This window comes from Hemibagrus wyckioides, linkage group LG28, assembly GCF_019097595.1.
Source record: "Hemibagrus wyckioides isolate EC202008001 linkage group LG28, SWU_Hwy_1.0, whole genome shotgun sequence".
Taxonomy (NCBI): domain Eukaryota; kingdom Metazoa; phylum Chordata; class Actinopteri; order Siluriformes; family Bagridae; genus Hemibagrus; species Hemibagrus wyckioides.
The window spans coordinates 5,857,894-5,877,575 of record NC_080737.1 but is presented as its reverse complement, the minus strand read 5'-3'; the positions used below and the strand labels follow the sequence as shown (position 1 = coordinate 5,877,575).

Below are 19,682 nucleotides of genomic sequence, written 5' to 3'. Positions count from 1 at the left end.
TTCACATGGAAAAAAAAGAATGACATTACATACCCATTGTCAGCTTCTCAGATACGGGCGATTTCTCAGAATAACTTTACTTTCACTTTTGCTTCTGAGATGAGACTGTTGGGGTGGGGGGGGGGCGGTGTCAAGGAGTGTATTTTTGTGTACACTGTCCCTGTGTGGACTTTCCTCCTAACGTTCCACTAATCATGAAAACACAAACAATTAAGAACCCGGAAGTGTCCTTAATCATTCCCAAATATCAAGGATGCACTAGAGACCTAGTCATTTTTACTACCCCCGAGCCATGTCCGTCCCTTTGTCCGTCTCTGTCCAGCCCACGTGAGGTCAATCAGAATTAAAAATTAAATGTATATAAGTGTACATCATGCATGCAATACTACTGCATTGCTTTTATTTTGAAGGCGACTGATGTATTTTATGTGTGTGTGTGTGTGTGCGTGTGTGTGCGCGTGCGTGTGTCTGCACACCTTCACAGTAATGTGTTGGAGATACTGAGTTAACGGTTAACCCTTAAAAGTGTCAGTTCACGTAACAAGCCATGGACTCCTGAGTATTTATTTACAGATGTAAAGCAGTGTGCTTCGTTTGTGAAATACAGATCACTGTGTTGAAGGATTACAGTTGGAATCTCCACCACGTGACTAAACACTCAGAGGGATGTGTTCATGCAGGTAAACGCATGCGGGACTGAAATGAGACAAAATGGCAGGAGTTATAAAGGATGGTTGTCCAAATCTGACGGGAAAAAAATGTCCCTTTTGAGGCGGATGCAGGACTGAAATGAACCCTGAACAGAAACTATAATTTTTAGATTTATAGGTTATTACATTCAACCAGACTACAGTGTATTTGTTCAAGCCCAAGACAGACTGGATTTGGAAAACATTAAACCTATTATTAATTTTTTCCTATAAATCAGTTGCTGGTCTTTGACATTCTTTAAAACATACACATTTTCAGTATTGTTTTGGTGAAGTATGTTACGTTAAGGATAAAGTAAAATAGTGATGTAATTATTGACGTTTCTATTTATTTTATTGCTATTTTTAACCTACCCCACAATCAAAACCATATCATCCATCCATTTTCTAGCATTTGTTAACATACAGCACACTGATTTACACAAATTTGTTTCATATTGGATTTATAAAACTCTATTTAAAGTACGTATTAATATTTATTAAAGCCTGTTGTTGTAAAGAGAAGAGAGCAGAGACCTTATGTGGTGCTGTAGGGTTTAAAAAAGCAAAACAATTCCAAACAACAGGCGCTAATGTGATAAAATTTTCTGGATAGCCGACGGCAGTCCATTGTACAAGACTTCTTACAAATGTCATTTAAAGTAGCATACACGTTGTGTGATTTTATTTTTCAACATTTATTTATTTTTCAACATGCTTAAGCTAACAGTGTCGCATTACATGCATTTGGGGTTATTTGACATTGACTGGAAAACAGCATAGATTTCTGTTTAGTAAACAAAAAATATTGATCAAATATTATGTATAATTTATAATATGCAGAAATAGTGTTCATACAGTAGAGTGTGTTGCAAACATTACACACACTTTCACCGTAAAAAAAATTGCATTTCAGCATTTTTTCATTCATTATTCTTTAAATAATTTATACTATATAATTTAATTTACTATTCCTTTGATTTATTTTTCCCCCATATCATTTACACCTCTCTAAACAGCATCTAAAATGCAATGCAGCAAACCCTCACAATACAACACCTCCCTTGTAATAAAGAGCTGTGGGAATTATCATCTGAAAAAGGATGCGCAAACCTACTGATAATAGTAGACCATCTGCATACCTTTACGATACTCATTTCAACATACTGTGATTTGGGACACTAATTCTGGGCATGAAACTGGTCATCTCCATCTCAAGAACTGAACTTCATGTCGCCAACAGCGTCTCTACTTATTGGGGACAGTCACTGTCATGTAGTGCTCATTCACAGAATCATAGTAATTCACAGAAGGAAACATTTTACTGAATGGAGGAGAACCAGTGATCACAAGAGGTCCTGCTACAGGAAATTCCTGTCCTGCTACAGGAAATTCTTGTTACTGAGAAACGCCCATGGTTTCCACACACTATTCAGTTCTTTGTGTTATGTCTCAATGACACAAGCATTACTGCCCCGTATTGTGTCTTCCTCTTATACAGAATTCAGGACAAATCTGTTTCATATGCTGTTTACAAAACAATATGAAGTTATAGAAGATATACGAGATCATTCCTAGTCTTGAAGGAAACTTTTTCTTTTGATGATGATGTAAATGCATCAAATATCAATCGACAACAAAGCTGAGTTACAAATAGCAGCCACATCAGAACAGGGGTCACAGATACAATCTATCAACAAACTAAATCATGCACAATTCCATTCATAACATCATATAATTGAACCGATTTAGGCTTTTCTGGAAAAGTTTATCAGTGAGACATACTTTAAGAAGAAAATATCAAACTTGGGTGTGACTGTAGAAGATTTTGGACTTCTGTTTATAACATTTATACAATAAAACAATCCTGTATTAACATTTATACCTTTATATGACAAGTAACACATTGTTTAACATAACTTTAAAGGGTTTGGATACTGAATATTCTGATCATTTCCTTCAACCTCAGAGGAACATTCTAAACGCAGTCGCGTGGTTATTACGAAACGCGTCTGATTTGTCCTGTTCGGGTCGCCGTAGCGGGACTTCATGAAAATGGCGGAGAAGAAAATTGCAGGTAGGTGTGTTTATTTATTTATTTTATTTTATTTTATTTTTTTTGTTTATTTGTTTATTCTTTTCGAGCTGCTGTAGATAACATGGCTTCTGTACTCTGTGTTATAAAGCTCTGTTAGCTCGCTAGGCTAAAGAGTATTCATACTGTAGCGGACTTTTTCTTCTGGCTAAAAATGCTACTCCGTTAGCTAGCGTTAGTCAGGTTGTTTAGCTAGTACTAATGAACTTTAAACGCTAGATGAATTAGCAAACTATTTGAAAATAATAATAATATATAAGTTTTTATCGATGCAGGTGACATGTTAATTAATGTTTGTGTTTCTTCAGTGCGCTCTCAGGACCCGGGTCAGAGGCGCGTGCTGGATGTAGCGACCCGGCAGCGGAGGCTCACGCGGCAGCTCGAGGCGCTCGAGAAGGACAACTTCCAGGATGACCCTCAGTCCAGCCTCCCGCCGCCGGTCAAGCGCCTGCCGCATTTCGACGAGAATGACGAACCCGGTACAGATGCGTTCACACTGCTCCGGTTCTGCTTCTTAATATGACTAGAAACACACGTTCCCAGCGCACGCTTCCGTTTTTATTCCGGTGAACCTCCCACACAGGTTACTGTGGAGCAGAGCTGTTGCTTTGTTGAAATGTTCACGATATGATAACCTGATCTAAGAATCACGGTTTCACGATTTTACTCGAACGTTTATATTTATAAACGAACACACAAGATTGTAGTGAAAATATTTGTGTGCCCAGTTATTTATGATGAATCTCCACAGAAGCCTTGTGTATGTGAAGTATTTGTAGTACTAAACACAAAGTTCCCACTGAAAAAGAGCGTTTCAGACAAAAGTCCATAAGTAGGTGTGTAAGCAGAGAGTTTCTGAGGCCGTGTCCACACTAATACGTTTGCATATCCTTCTATCCATTTATTTTTCGGCTCCGTTAACACTGAGACGCCGTTTTTAGTCAACGAAAACGTCTCTTTTTGAAAACGCTCTCCAGAGTGGATGGATCTGAAAACGGCGTGTGGACTGTGTAAACGGAGGCTTTCGAAAACGACGGCGCATTTTAAGTCATGTGACCAACTCACCAATACATTCTCGCACGATTTTGCGACTTTATACTCTCGTGTTACTCGCAGCAACAACTCCGCCTCACTATCAGTCCATTTAAAAAACTCTCTGCTTTTCCTCGACGTATTACTGTGACGTTTCAAAGAGCCTCTTCTTCTTCTTTCGGCTTTTCCTTTCGGGGGTCGCCACTGCGAATCATCTCTCTCCACCTATCCCTATCTTCTGCATCCTCAACACTTCCACCCACTAGCTTCATATACTCTTTTTTTGACGTTTGAAAGAGCCTGAAAATAAATAAACGGAGGGAATTATGCAGGTCGAAGCGTCATAGGTTTTACTCACACGCAGTACATCGGACATTTCAGTGTGGATGACCCACTTTTGGGAAACGATTGAAAACGATAATGTGGGACGAAAAAGCCATTTTCCAATTTATCTGAATAAGTGTAGACGTAGCCCGAGGTTGTAGAAAAATTAGAAAATAGTACAAATCATCTGTAGTCAAAGTCTAACATTCATTCCTTAAGTTCTAGGAGCGTAGATAAGCTTTATGTTTCCTCACTTCATTCCCTCTTAACAACAACTGGTGATGTCACCACAGTTGTCAGTAATGTTTTGTACATTGCTGTTGATGTGTCACATCACCGGAAAAGAGAAATCCTCTATTCAAATCGTAGGAAAGTCCTCAAAAAAACGATCATCCAGTGTTAACTTGGTTTCTTAGAAAGTATAGCTGATTCACAGGAAGGACAATAAACAACGTCTGTGTTGATGGAGTGATGGGAACTATTTCGATTGTAATGTCTTTGTTTTTTAGTGGCTCTACACAACAAATCATTCACTCTTAATTTGCATAAGGCAGATTTCCAGTCATATGAATTCTAAATAAAGTACTGTTTCCCCACCCAGAGGACATCTGTAGAAATGATCATCAGATTGTACAAATCTGACAGATGGCAGTGTCTGCATGAGTTATGTCTGGTTCTCACACTAAAAATGACATTCTACTACAAATGCTGATGCAGTAATATAAATAACTCATTCCCAGTCATGTGTTGGCATCTGTTCGCTTATTAGATCTCGTAGATGTGTAACCTCTCTTCTTTAACTTGACACGTCTGTGTTTTGTATTGTAACTCCTAAGGGAAACGGAGGAAGAAGACCAGAGGCGATCATTTCAAACAACGCTTCCGGAAAAACTTCCAGGCCCTGCTTGAGGAGGAGGTGAGGCTTTGCACACAAGCTCTACCCTATTAAATCCAAACAGAGTTAATAATAATCAGGTACCTACATTGAGTTGGAAAAGGTTTGGGACTGAATTCTATAGGAACATGAACACCAGAAATCCACTGCAGAGTTCCTTTTCCTACTGGACACGCTCCTTTCTGCCATCTTTTTGCTGGTTTATATTCATTCTGTCAAAATTCACATTGTTACAGGATGACGTAATGGCAGAGTTCTCGTAAAGGCTTGTGAGCACAGAGCTAAACACCATGCTGATGGTGGCAACCTGACAGCGCTAATTAATAACATGCTATTAGTTAGAATAATTAAACACACTGGTATATATCTATATATAAACATTGTCATTACTACAGTACTAGATATATTTCTGAAAATTATGTTAACTTCTATAGTGAAAAGGGAGAAAATTATTCTAAAGATTTAATTCTGGCTACATCACAGGAGCATCGCTGACATTTTATTTTTATTTCAAAATAAATATATATACACTGATCAGGCATAACATTATGACCACCTGCCTGTCCCCCTTTTACTGCCAAAACAACCCTGACCGATTGAGGCATGGACTCCACTAGATCCCTGAAGGTGTGCTGTGGGATCTGGCACCAAGATGTTAGCAGCAGTTCCTTTAAGTCCTGTAAGTTGCGAGGTGGGGCCTCCATGGATCGAACTCACTGTTCATCAGTCGAACCATTCCTCCTTTGTGGCACGGCACATTATCCTGCTGAAAGAGGCCACAGCCATCAAGGAATACTGTTTCCATGAACATGTACATGGTCTGCAACAATGCTTGTATAGGTGGTATGTGTCAAAGTAACATCCACATGGATGGCAGAACCCAAAGGTTCCCAGGAGAACATTTCCCAAAGCATGACCTGTCTCTGCTGGCTTGTTATGCCTGAGTAGTGTATATGGTTGCTTGAAGTCGATATGCTAAAATGTTATAGACAGAACAAAGCACTTTTGGTTCCCACTTTATTATCTAAACGTAAATAACAAGCTGTCTCTGTTGAAAGAAAGGATGAGTATAGGAATCATTTGAGCAATTAAAGACTGACATGACAGGAAAGGAAGATGGAGGGTTGGAAGACAGAAAATTAAAAATGAAGAAATTCCAGAAATGAAGTGATTTGAGGGATGCAAGAAATCATATATGGATAGAAGAGAATAAAGGAAAGGGATTACATATTAGCTGTAGGGGAAGAATTTATTTTCTTTTAAGAATTATTTACTTTCTCTATCCAGGACTTGAGTGTGAGCGAGGGTCCGAACTATCTGACCGCATGCGCCGAGCCGTCGAGGTTTCCTCAGCGTCACTTCTGTGCTGTGTGCGGTTTCCCCTCCAACTACACCTGCGTGTCCTGCGGAGCTCGCTACTGCTGCGTACGCTGCTTAGCCACACATCACGAGACCAGGTAACACACACAAGATTATTATGTATGAAACAACGACGTGATCAGAAATATTAGATATGGCAGGGACTGTCCATGAACAGAGTTTTATTTATATAGGTAGTGCAAGGCTTGCATATGTTTTTGCTACATTTATGTCTCAAATTTGACACAACTTGCTCTCAAACCTTAAAATATAAGTCTGTTTCAGGATGATCTTTCTCTGTGGTTCTCGGGGCTCTACCCTGATTTTTTTTTCTTTTTTCTTTTTTTAAATCAGGTGTCTGAAGTGGACCGTGTGATCACACATACTCAATGGTTGAAATTCCACTTCACCCTCGATCATAATCTGTTTGATGGGCAACAGTGCTGATGGTCCGAGGATCCTGGCGTTTAAAGTTTTCAAAGTAGGAGTATGTCCAGAAGAGAAACCCAGGTTCCTTCGTGCCGTTTGGGATCGCGCAATGGCACGATGACTGCAGCAAGAAAGCTTGCAAAGTAATCGTGAACAAAAAAAAAAAAAACTTTGAAACGATCATCTCAAATGCCAACGGTAGCGTCCCTCATGCTCTAGAAAAGCCATGCAGCTGGACTGCAGCTTCACAGGATCAGATTTTCTGCAACACCACTAGAGTTGGTCGTTTCACTCTCAAAACCCTGCAGAGACATTTTGTATTTGTGCAAGGCTGGATTAGCTTCTCTGAAGAAATATTTATTGAACTGTATTTTACGCTTCAGTTTCTCACACTGTCAATTTCCTTCTGTCAGCAACAACTTGTTTTGTACACAGCAGAATGATCTAATGAATAACCTCCAGTCTTTTTCCTTAGACATACAGGTATGTAGACAGTAGGCAAGCTGTAGGCCCGTTAGAGTAAACTTTTAGTTTCAGGTTTTGCCTTCTTACTTTATTGGTGCGGAAATAACTCCAAATATAAATAAATACTGGAAAAGCATGCTTGTTTGTATTCACATAATGTTATACCCTTCTGCAGGCAACATATGATGAACTTTGCCAGACAAGAAGATTTGAGCAGGCTTAAAAAAATATCTGGAATTTTACCACAAAATGAGACGCGTGTTTGTTTTGTTTAAGTTACGCCTGTCCACCTTTTTAAACTTTGTTTTTGTTGGAGCACAAAGCAGAGTTCACCTGGATGTAGTCGGTGTAGGTCTGTGTCTGTTATCATGGTGAGTGGCCCAAGTGAGTCTTAAGAGCAGATATGTTTTTATGGTCAGTTATTTTATTTATTTTGTGCAGAGCAAGTCACATGTAAGCATAATTGAACATAAGCATAAAAAAGACAACATAGTGCACATCTTTTCAGTTCCCAAAGCTCAGTCTACGAAGTTTAAACATTTTTTAAAAAATATTTAATAGCATCGGAGCAAGAGCTTCTGATCATGATATCTTTCAATGGTGAATACAATTCATGTTTAATATTACATTTATATTTATATACTGCACATCAAAGCACACCCACCAGTGATATGCCTTTATGAATCATTTACATTAAAGTCATGTTAAAAACCACGCAGTTACAAACTAGACAAAAGCAGTGAACGTCATTTTAAAAATCAGCGATTTACAAATTTTACAGGATTAAAATTCAAAATGTACGTGTGTGTAGTATTCAGATGAAGCGTATCTGGTGCGTGTCGGCCAGACCGCAGCTGATTTTGTGCGCATGGAAGAGTTCGGATAGAGATTCCATGTACAGATTGTGATAGTGGGCCACCTGCTGTTCGGATGGATTGCATATGTGAGGCACAGAGATGGGGCTTCCAACTAAGACAGAGAGGGCAAGAGAGATCATTAAGCATGAAGCATCGCAGGCAGCTATGCTTTTTAAAACATGTTCTGTCCAACATGTACTGCAGAGTGCGAAGAAGCTTTAAGCTCTTCAGACTGGATTACTTTCACATGAGGAAGTGAGTAATACAGTCATTATCAGAGTATCTCTGGGACTGTAGTCCTGTCTGAATCTGAATCTTTCTTTACAGGCTGTGTGTGCATCCGACTGGAAAGGTTTCACAGTATTTTGGGTTTTATTTAATGACCAGAAAATTATAACCGCATAATCAAAGACAATCTAGGAAGCAATCCTTTTTCCTTCCTATTGATTTCCTAGCAGAACCTCAGCCTTTATGCATATATATATTACGGTCATATGGTCTACTGATGATCAAGCACAGCCATGATCCCAGAAACAATGCACAATTTGTAGTAATATGAGATTTATTTAGAACTCCTGGCACTACATTGTGAAGACTTGTACATCTCTATGGTTTATCCAGAGTGCAGTTATCCAATGTGAATTAAACTTCTTGCAGACACCCTCCGCAATGTCACTGAACACACACGGGAAAACTAATTCTGTCCAAGCAGAGCTTTAAACATGCAAAGAGAGAACGCCATTGCTGTAAGGTGAACGGAAAAGCTTCTCTGCATCAACATACCCAAACTTGAAGTCAGAAAGAATGTGACTATACAGGTTGCACTGTGTTGTTAGACTTACCCACAGTAGTGACAGGTCTCCTGTAAGGCAGGAGCAGCCAGCGCCCCCCAGTGAAAAGGCATGGTGCAAATCCCATCACCCGCTTAAACAGAGCTTGAAGCTTACGGCCTACGCTGCCCTCGGACAGCAGCACCTGTGGAAAGAGCTCGTTCTCCCCGAACGAGTACACAGGAACCAGGTCAGCGCTGAAAAGACAACCAGGATTCATATACTACTGTTAATAATATGTAAAGAATAAAATGTGGAGGTATGATAGAAAAGCAGTCGGCGATGCAGTGCTGTGATGAAGCAGAGTTACTTGAGCATTAATCAAGCGTGAAGGAAAAGTTTTCCGGACCGGAGAGTTTTCTCAGTAAAATGCTGCATCAGCAATTTCATATTATAGATAATATGACGTGTGACCTCCATAACTAACTTGTTTCACAGGTATTCCACAACATTGAACGGATAAAAAACTATGACTGGTTTTCTTGAATGAAATCTACCATGTTACCATTTTACCATGTTATAGTGAGAATAAAACACTTTTAACACTAACCCTGCTTTTTTGTGTCAGATCTCATCACACCATTACTCTGATGATTATCTTCCTGTCACATTGTGCCCACAAATAACCAAATAATGTGCGACTTGTGAGATAACTTCTCAGATGAACACAAGTTGAAAACATTAAAAAATCTATGCATTAAATAGCAAGATCTCACTAGAAATTAGAAACCTAAAGGAAGTTCCTTGCTATTTCTAAACAGAGATATTCTAACATGTCATTTAATTATAGCACAGTAACTTATGATTTGATCCTAGGCCAGTGGTGACACCAGTATGACTCTCATGAGGAAGTTATATTTCGTAATTCTAAAAGATTTCTGAAACAGGGAAGACGACTGAATCAAAGTGAGTAATCACTGTAATACATCCCTTTAAAATGCGTGTAGTTTCTTCATGATCTGTATTTCACATTTGGCCTTGTGAATTTGTGACAAAAAAAGTGACTTGTGTATTTTCTCTCCTTACCCGTTTTCCAGAGCGAGACGCACAAAGCCTTTCCTATGCTTCATGACCACGGTGTTCACTCCGGGAGAAGAAGCTAGTGATTCCTCAGCTCCTCCGACAATGATGACCACCGCATTGCCCACGCCGGCTCGACTCAGCATGTACTCCAAACTTTCTTTACTGACCGGCAATATTCCTGAGAGAGAGAGAGAGAGAGATTTGTTAGAGTCTTGGAGGAATTTCCCCTTTCTTCCTTTTCTTTTTTTCCCCCCTATTATTTTGATTTCTTTAATGCATCTTCCTGTTAAACACTTACACCATTAATGAAATCTGTGTTTATTGAAATATAAACAGATTGCACACAGGAAGTAACTGTATTAAAAATTTTAGTAAAGTGTAATCACATTTTCTGCACGTGTTTTGCAGAAACACCGGCTTTTACCAGCTTTTGGGGTTTGTACTCATGCTTGTTGTTTTCATGTCATTAAAGACACAGCAAAATACATGATGGTATCACATAGTAATAAGTGTGTGAGATAAACAGTGGTAAGTAATTGGGCTTGCGGTGTGTACCACATTCTATTTCATGTCTATAGACTTTATACACTATACTATATGTAGTATGACCACTGCAATTCATTCAAATTTCCTTATCATGGTGTCTCATCATACCCCTAGTGTGAATTAAATGCTAGAATGCACACATGCACTGACCTGCAAACATGAGGTATTCCCTGAAGAGAGGCATGCGGAAGATGCCGGCGAGCATGGCCAGAGAGGCGCGCATTCCCGGGAACGCCTGCGCAAACCCGCCGGCTTCCGTGCTGAAGCAGGAGACGGCGCCTATGCTCATGATGCCATGCGGGTGGCAACCCAGAATATAGTTCCTACTGGGACTCAGCTCTGCAGTCTTCACCAGCTGAAAGGGAGAAAGATTTGATTTGTATAACGAGAATATGCAACCATCATGAGGCTACAGCATGCGGAGTTTCTGTTGTAATCTAATAATATTTAGTGTGATGTACATGAAATTCTGAAAATTCTATTCAGAATATTATTTTTTTATTGAACAGTAAGATTTTTTTTTATCTGTTTAGTAGCTGATGATGATATAATGAAGAAGAAGAACTGAGGGCACGAAGGCTTAATTATCGCCACACATACATTACAGCACAGTGGAATTCTTGTCTTTGCATATGCCAGCTGAGGACGTTGGCGTCAGAGCACAGGGGCAGATATGACACTGTACCCCTGGAGCAGTATTCAGAGGGTTAAGGGCCTTGTTTAATTGCCCAACAGTGGACCTTTGTCATTCTGGGGCTTGAGCCCCAATCCTCCGATCGACAACCCAGAGCCGTTAACTGCTTGAGCCATTGCTATCCCAATGTTGTTGACTTAAAATTTTATCTCTAATGAAACTAATACAACTCTTGAATAATTAGAATAACAGCCCATACAAAGGCTCTAAAATGGCTTGGGGGGCAGAAATCAGGAATAGTAGTGGAAATGGAGGCCAGGTCTAGATTACCTTTACGGGGAAGTAGTCTTTTAAATGTTTCCACACTTTCCAGTTCCTCACAAACTCAGATCTTCTACCGCCTGGTTAAAACACAGAGATGCAATCAGCATGGGAACTTGGACAGTTTTGTATGTAATTTTAGTCATCTGAATGAATTCAGTCTTATAAGATGGCTTCTAAACAAAAATAAACAGTTGAAAAAAAAAAAAAAAAGCAAGGTGAAAGAATAAGACCATTACAAGTGTCCTGAGAAAAGAATAACCGGAAAAGATTAACTTCGCCATGTTAAAGGAAAAAATAAAAATAAACTAATAACAAAGGACGTTTTTATTATTTGATGCGATCACACCTTCCAACACTTTCGGCAGACACTTTTTTTGTATTGTTTAACCATCACAGTTACATTAAAGTGCGGCATAAGCAATGAGAAGCCTGACTCCAAAGACTGGGAAAAAGTTTTTTAAAAATTTTCACACAGAATGCATAGTCCAGGATGTGTTGAGTAAACAATCATGTAGTTTATCATGGAAAGCGGAAATGTGAGAATAGCCTGACTCATGAAAAGAGGTGTGTTACGATTAGACAGTGTATGCTGACAGTTCATGTGTGTGTGTTTGTTTATGCGGCAAGGAAGTGATTATGTGTGTATGTAAAAACCTCTCTCAGGTGTGTTCCAGTCAAAGAACTGCCAGGTGAAGTACAGAGTGGGAATCGGCCACAGCGAAGTAAACATCAGATAAAGCATCAACACCAGGCATGACACACCTAAACAAAAATATTATCTTAAATAATTAGCATCTTAGAATTAGACATTACACAGCAAATTTAATCCAAATGAACAGAACTGATAAAGAAGGCATGAGCTGCACGCCTGAGTACTGTATCTCACCCACAAGCAAGAAGGACAGCACAAGCTGTAACACACTGATATCCTCAATGAACAATTTCCATTGTGATTTCTTGCTGTTCTCCCCCATCTCCTCAACTGCAGCAACTGAGAGATAAAGAGACATTTAACACACAAACATCCAAACACAATAAACATAGTCATGTGTCAGATCTGACGAAGCTCCACAGATGAGCCGTAAAGGATCTTGAAAAATTAAATTTTCCTGTTTCATAAGCGGCCATGAACACACTGGGCTTTAGCGTTTAACGCAAGAGTTGGGAAACAAATCAACATTACAAAATTGTACCCTTTACCCAAAATGTAGCTGATTAACCAACTTGTCTTTGGTCTCTAATGTTTCTCTGGTGAATTAGTTAGTAATGCCAAACTTGCTCATGTGGTTTCTGACACTGTGTGACATACTGATATCTACAATAATGGGCTAAAAACTATAGTAGCAGTAGCAGTAGTAATCCTAAAGGTGGAAATCTCCTCAGCAAATCACTCCATGCAACAATCAGATTATTGATCATTTTTCTTGTTTACATTATCAGCATGCCTCCAGCACTGTTGTCTAGTTCAAAGCCAGACAAAGTGATTTTCGTGAAAACCTGGCAGAAAACTGAATACTATGTTTAATTTTTCAGATCTCATGAAACATTTTACGTACAAACAGGATCACTGAGCCGAACGATGCCATTGATTATGACATGGAGTTTGTACCTTGCTAAACCGGAGGTCTTCCTTTACTCACCTGAACCATCCCTAATTACCTCTGATCCGTACACGTGGATGTCACTTCATAGTGCGATTGATTCATCGGACTAACCTCTGCCCGAGTATGTTATCATATCTGCCAGCACGATTGACCTTCTCACCTTGTGCAGTGCATTTGAGTATGATATTAGGTAATACATTCAGATAGCAAGTCGTTACACACTGCGCTCACGTTTACTGAAATACTTAAAACCATACATTTGTATGCATTCTGCTTGGTTAGAAAACACACACAGGAGACACAACATGCATTCTTCTTAAAAAAGAAAACACAGATAGGAGACACAAAAGAGATAGGTTAACAAAACAGAAAAACGAACCAGGATGTGACAGAGGATACGTGAATAAGTATGAGTGAAAGCAAAAAAAAAAAAAAAAAGACAGATAGAGACAAAGTACATGTGAGAAAAAGTAAAGGGGAGGGCAATAAGAAGAAGTGATCAAAACTGGGAGACAGACAGAATGTAGGGGGTCTGAAGCAATAAATGGAAAGCTGACAGACAGACAGACAGACAGATAGACAGATAGATAGATAGATAGATAGATAGATAGCAAAGGCAAAATAAGATAGAGAGAAGTAAAAGTGAGGGAAAGAGGAGTGTGTATACCTGTTCCATTCATGTCTCTCCGGTGGGTTGGTATTGTGGAAATCCCTGCACTTCACTGCTCGTTCAGCTGATCGCTTGGTGTCATCCCCGCGCGCGCCTCTCTGCACTTTGATCCACGTGCAGCAGATAAGAGAAGCTCGCACCGCAAACCGCCGCAACTTCCACACACACCGGAACCGGAGAGCACTCGGTAAACCTCCGACTACACACCTCGCGCCGAGCCAGGAGTGTCATACTGTTGCTGAAATGAAGACTGAAATCATGTCTTGAGAAGTTCTCGGTCATTAGTAAACATAGTGCTAGGGTCAAACGCGTGCCAGGAGGAAGCGCTGGTCCGAAAAAAAAAGGAAGTAGGTCGCGAGCGCGCGCGGGCATGGGCGTGGCCAAACAGCTCCTGGCGTTTCAATGAGTGACCAGTTGCACGTACAGTGTATGGCAACATAATATGACATATACAAACTGACCATAGAATAAACCTCTCGAACATGTAGTTAATTGTTTTGTCTTAAATGCAAAATTCTTCATTCATAAATAAAGATTTCAAATGGCACAACTGTCTTTCCCCCTTGTTTACGATAGACATGAACTCACTGCTTAAATCCCAAATAATTCGATTTCATAAGAGGAACAATAGACTTTTACAATTCTATGACATTTTGTTTAATTGAAGAAAACGTGTCTCTTAGTATTAACTCTCAATGTTTGTATCACGTGACTGTCCTCTTGTGTCTTTGTCCCTTGTTGTGTACTATTGTGTTTTCGAATCTGTATTGTCCTTTGTTTTTCCTTTTCTGTAATTATTGTGTATTTTGTATTGTCATTAATGTATATTGTGACTGTAATTGATGCCCATTGTGTTCTATTTCGTATTGTTTCATATATATACGTATATATATATATATATATATATATATATATATATATATATATATATATAAAGGAGTAGTATAAAAGAATAAATATAAAAAGAAGACAGTATAAAAGAAATAGAAGAACAAACAAATCAGAATGGGAAAAAACAGAACGGAATAAAATCCAAACTGAACATAGATAGATAGACAGACAGACAGACAGACAGATAGACAGATAGATAGATAGATAGATAGATAGATAGATAGATAGATAGATAGATAGATAGATAGATAGATAGATAGATAATTTATTCATCCCAATGGGAAATTTGCAGACTATAAGAACAGACTGGAACCACCAAAATAAATAATAAAACATAACAGAATTTTAAAAAAAACTATAAATAAATAAATGTATTATAAAATAAATAACAAAATAAAATACAAATCAACAAAAATAAACAGAATAAACAGTATAGAATAAAATCAAATAAACAGAATAGAATAAAACAAATAAAATAAAACATGAAAGAAACAGGATAGATTATCCATTGTAACATAACAGCAGAGAAAAAAAAAATGAACAGAATAAAATCCCACCAGAACTACCACAAGAAAACCTAGATAGATGGAAACACAGCAAAGAATGGGCAAACAAACAAACAAACTAGGAAACAGGAAAAACAGAAAACAAGAAAGCAGAAACGAGAAGAGAAGGAAAAAGGGAACATTAGAACCATATTGACAAACAAACCAGAACAGAAGAGAATCATATGAAACATCAAAACAAACACAAAGCAGAAAACAGAACAGAATCAGTGGAACCTGAAATAAACAGTGAAAAACATATGAACAAATAATTAAGAATAATAAATAATAAAAACAGAATAGAACCGAACCAAGTGGAGTTAAGATGGGATGCTCAGCAGGGGGAGCCAGATTTCCACTGGTCACCACTAAGAACCAGTTTCTATAAGATTGTCTAGGAATTATACTTTCTAATGAATATAAGTGAAGAGTTAAAGGAATAAGAATATTGTATATATTAGTTATTTGTGGCTATTTGAATAACTTTAGCTGTATTTGTTATTCCTTAAACTATATGTACAACTCTCTCTCTCTCTCTCTCTCTCTCTAGCTCGCTCACTCGCTCACTCGCCCTGAATGCACATTATGTGGCCTAATAGGCTCCTAAAAGCTTTCTTACAGCCTATTAAATATGGCTCTTACAGCCTTTTAAATATAGGCTAGGATATAATAATTACTGTAGTATGCACTGTATACATTACATTTTTATATTTTTCTTTCAGTGCTGTAGGTAACATCAAAATAATGACATACACCCAGGCTAATTTAATAAGAAACAACAAATTGGCCTAGGCAGTGCATTGAAAATATTTATTACCAAGAAATAACTCTAATAGTTACCAGTGTCTGGCTTCATCTTTAATGCATTTGTTAGCAATATTCTGTTGATGCAATATTCTGGCCATGCATTCAAACACATAGTACTTGGATCTTTAGCACACAGGGGAAACTTATAAAGCAGAACATTTTGTCTTGAGTTTTAGCTTTACTGGAGCATTAATTAATACCATGCATCAGAGAGCATTCCAATTACAAATACAGTGGCTTAATTTTTTTCTGCCTCTCCACCTGGGATGTCCTGGCATCCAAAAAGAGATTGCCCCTGCCCCACCAGAGAGAGGTGTAGAGAAAAATCATATACAATTCACAAAATAATCTAAATATTTCCAAATCTGATTATGGGAGTAATTTGCACCAACCAGGCATAACATTATGACTAATATTGTCTTGGTTCTTTTGCTGGCAAAGCAGCCCTGACCCATCCTGCACTGTGTATTCTGACAGAACCAGCATTAACTTCTTCAGCAATTTGAGCAACAGTAGCTCGTCTGTTGGATCGGATCACACGGGCCAGCCTTCGCTCCCCAAGTCCATCAATGAGCCTTGGCCGCCCATGACCCTGTCACCGGTTCACCACTGTTCCTTCCTTGGACCACTTTTGATAGATTCTGACCACTGCAGACCGGGAACACCCCACAAGAGCTGCAGTTTTGGAGATGCTCTGATCCAGTGGTCTATCCATCACAATTTGGTCCTTCATCAAACTCGCTCAAATCCTTACGCTTGGCCATTTTTCCTGCTTCTAACACATCAACTTTGAGGACAAAATGTTCACTTGCTGCCTAATATATCCCACCCACTAACAGGTGCCATGATGAGGAGATCATCAGTGTTATTCACTTCACCTCTCACTGCCCAGGATGTTATACCTGATCGGTGTATGATCACATAATATATATATATATATATATGAAAAATATGCCCTACACGTCAAAATAAAATTAACAGTGTGAGAAAATAGTAAAAATTAAACTTACAAACTTATTAAACACATACATGAAAATAAACAAATATTGTACAAATCGCATGTGAATAAGAATAAAACATGTAAACACCACATGTGAAATAGAATTTTATTATTAAAATTGTATGTAAAAATTAATCTTGTACAAATCACATGTTTGTGTAACATAACATGTGAAAATGAATGAATAATGTGAAATAATAGGAACTATGTGAAATCACAAGTGAAAAGAACTGAATCATGTATAAACATTACACTGGAAGAGAAATCATGTAACTATCATGTGAAAGTGTATGAACTGCATAAAAAACATGCTTTCATAAGACATCATAAAGACATGCTTCTTGCGAATGTGATGTGTCTAAAAACCATGTGTTAAATTTCACGTCAACCATGTCCTTATTAACATATGACTAAATTCAAATGCTCATTTAAAAAAAAAAAAAAGGTTAGCTAATTTCAGCGCCAATGAGGCCGCAAAACATTATATTGTTACTTAAGAGTTAATTTGGGATTCAGTCAAAGCAACAGAACATATCCTATATACTGATATGTGCCGGAAGCTATACTTTCAGACTATATAGACTTTATCCAATCTAATGCTTTTAGTGACCTTACTTTTACATAACACATTAAATAATTTTTGTACGATTTAATTATAATTCAATCATAATGGAGTATATATAATTTCGGGGTAAAAAATTAGTGTTAAGACGATTTAACAAAGTTAATTAAAAAAAATCTCATTTCACGAACATGTCTGTGTTATTGTCTCATAAGGTGTAAGAGCCAGTCATTGTTTTAATATGCAAATGTAGACCCTATAACACCAGGAACTGGGGTGAGTGTATACACAGATCAGGCATAACATTATGACCTCTGACAGGTGCCGTAAATAACACTGATGATCTCCTTATCATGGCACCTGTTAGTGGGTGGGTTATATTAGGCAGCAGGTGAACATTTTGTCCTCAAAGTTGATGTGTTAGAAGCAGGAAAAATGGCCAAGCGTAAGGATTTGAGCGAGTTTGATGAAGACAAATTGTGATGGCTAGACCACTGGATCAGAGCATCTCCAAATCTGCAGCTCTTGTGGGGTGTTCCCGGTCTGCAGTGGTCAGTCTCTGTCAAAAGTATCCTTTAAGTCCTGTACGTTACGAGGTGGGGCCCATAGAGTCTAGGGTTAGTCCATGCCTCGACAGGTCAGGGCTGTTTTGGCAGCAGAAGGGTGACCAACACAATATTAGACAGGTGGTCATAATGTTACGCCCGATCGGTGTATAGTTTTCTAATTTATATCCATCTTCAGCTTCATCTGGATAGTGGTTACTCCAGAGGGAGCGTGTGAGCCAGAAATAGATCATGAATAGGATATTAAGTCCATCAGCAGTTAATATACTGGCGTGTTTTGTGGGAGAACGGAGAACCAGGAGGAAACCCACACAGACACGTAGAGGACATGCACAGAAATTCCACATGGACTGTATCCAGAGCTCAGGACCAACTCAGGGACCCCAGAGCTGTGATGCAGCAAAGTTACCTGCTGCGTCACCACGCACGAACAAATAAATAAATAAATAAATAAATAAATAATCTGGAGTTCCTTACTGACCCTGATGTGTCTTAACACAGCCATATTTGGGCATAAACGTTCTGCGCTGTGCTGGACTGCAGTTTTAATTCAGGTTGCACCTGATGATTCAGGTGTACCGCATGTAAGTCATACACATTTCCAACTAAACATGAGTCAGATTTCTGAAAAATGTTTTCTAACGATTAATTATACCAAATGTTTAAGGTTTTCCCCTAATGCTTATAAACGCACTAATAAGCAACACTGAACAGGGGTTCAGTTAAGGTGCTGCGTGTGTGTGTGTGTGTCTGTGTGTGTGTGCCCCTGACGAGAAAATAAAAATAGACTGTCTGACATCGAGGGGTGTCTAGACATGTCCTCCGAGTGTGTATAAGAACGAGAGAGATAGAGAGACAGAGAAATCGAGAGAGAGAGAGAGAGAGAGAGAGAGAGAGAGAGATGGGAAAATAAAGATAGTCCGTTTGATATCGCGGGGTGTCCAGACACGTTCAGTGTGTGTGTGTGCGTGCGCGCGCGTCATCAGGGGTTGGGGTTTCGGCGTGCGCGCCCGCGCGCTTTCTCCCGACGCCTCGCACTGCTGACCGGCGGATCGCGGAGGAAACCTGTCACATCGGCGCGACGAGTCAGTCAGCGGACGGACGGAGACCGGGGAGGATGGAGGAGATGAGGGCGGGCTCGTGCACGAGGTGAGCGCAAACAACAGCGGTGTACCTGTTTAGCATGGCGGAGCAGATGAAATGTCCTTCGGTGTAATAACGAGAAGAACAAAATGTATTATTGTTATTGTTAATATTATAGCAATAAAATAAAAGAAATGACGTGCGAGTGACGGGAACGAGACGTCTTCTCCTCCGCGAGCTCCTTAAGGAAGAACTGCGACATTAAAATTCATGTTCATGCAAATTCGCTGGTTTGTCGCTTCTGCTTCATCTTCTCCTTCATTCATCGCTGCGAAAAGCTGCGCACGGGAACGCCGGTACGTCACGAGACCACCGTATATTCAAAACATATATTTAACACGCTGATGTTTATCTTCGGGGGTTTTTTTTCGTGTGCTGTTTTTTTTTCTTAC

At 39.0% G+C, this 19,682-nt stretch overlaps 3 protein-coding genes across 4 annotated transcripts in view; 2 read left to right on the top strand and 1 right to left on the bottom strand.

Moving 5' to 3' along the window:
- Positions 1–2,658: 2,658 nt before the first annotated feature.
- Positions 2,659–7,004, top strand: znhit1 (zinc finger, HIT-type containing 1). Its single transcript, XM_058383133.1, has 5 exons — positions 2,659–2,766; positions 3,093–3,263; positions 4,977–5,056; positions 6,323–6,492; positions 6,749–7,004. Exons 1-5 carry the CDS (start codon positions 2,739–2,741, stop codon positions 6,768–6,770), a joined length of 471 nt encoding a protein of 156 aa, XP_058239116.1. The 5' UTR covers positions 2,659–2,738; the 3' UTR covers positions 6,771–7,004.
- Positions 7,005–7,447: 443 nt separating this feature from the next.
- mogat3b (monoacylglycerol O-acyltransferase 3b) lies at positions 7,448–14,124 on the bottom strand. The gene is made up of 8 exons (XM_058383104.1): positions 13,774–14,124; positions 12,389–12,493; positions 12,157–12,264; positions 11,509–11,579; positions 10,695–10,899; positions 10,002–10,176; positions 8,988–9,172; positions 7,448–8,257 (listed from the first exon to the last, which is right to left on the bottom strand). Exons 1-8 carry the CDS (start codon positions 13,784–13,786, stop codon positions 8,103–8,105), a joined length of 1,017 nt encoding a protein of 338 aa, XP_058239087.1. The 5' UTR covers positions 13,787–14,124; the 3' UTR covers positions 7,448–8,102.
- A 4,927-nt stretch (positions 14,125–19,051) lies between these two features.
- The window catches only part of LOC131348240 (neuronal tyrosine-phosphorylated phosphoinositide-3-kinase adapter 1), a 39,794-nt gene continuing 39,163 nt past the window's right edge, over positions 19,052–19,682 (top strand). The window contains exon 1 of one of the 2 annotated variants that reach the window (XM_058383020.1): positions 19,052–19,296. The gene's annotated coding sequence lies outside the window, so the exon portion shown is untranslated. Of the gene's footprint in view, positions 19,297–19,316; positions 19,587–19,682 lie in introns of those variants that run through there. The other variant, XM_058383022.1, reaches the window with a different exon arrangement.

What these genes read in the sequence shown, in the direction of transcription:
- znhit1 (XM_058383133.1), top strand. Translation starts at nt 2,739, where the DNA reads ATGAAAATGGCGGAGAAGAAAATTGCAG. An exon ending in AGGCCCTGCTTGAGGAGGAG is followed by an intron (nt 5,057 to 6,322) that starts GTGAGGCTTTGC and finishes TTCTCTATCCAG; the next exon opens with GACTTGAGTGTGAGCGAGGG. An exon ending in GCCACACATCACGAGACCAG is followed by an intron (nt 6,493 to 6,748) that starts GTAACACACACA and finishes TTTTTAAATCAG; the next exon opens with GTGTCTGAAGTGGACCGTGT.
- mogat3b (XM_058383104.1), bottom strand. An exon ending in AAGACTACTTCCCCGTAAAG is followed by an intron (nt 10,900 to 11,508) that starts GTAATCTAGACC and finishes TCTCCCTTTCAG; the next exon opens with CTGGTGAAGACTGCAGAGCT. An exon ending in GAGACCTGTCACTACTGTGG is followed by an intron (nt 8,258 to 8,987) that starts GTAAGTCTAACA and finishes TCTCTGTCTTAG; the next exon opens with TTGGAAGCCCCATCTCTGTG.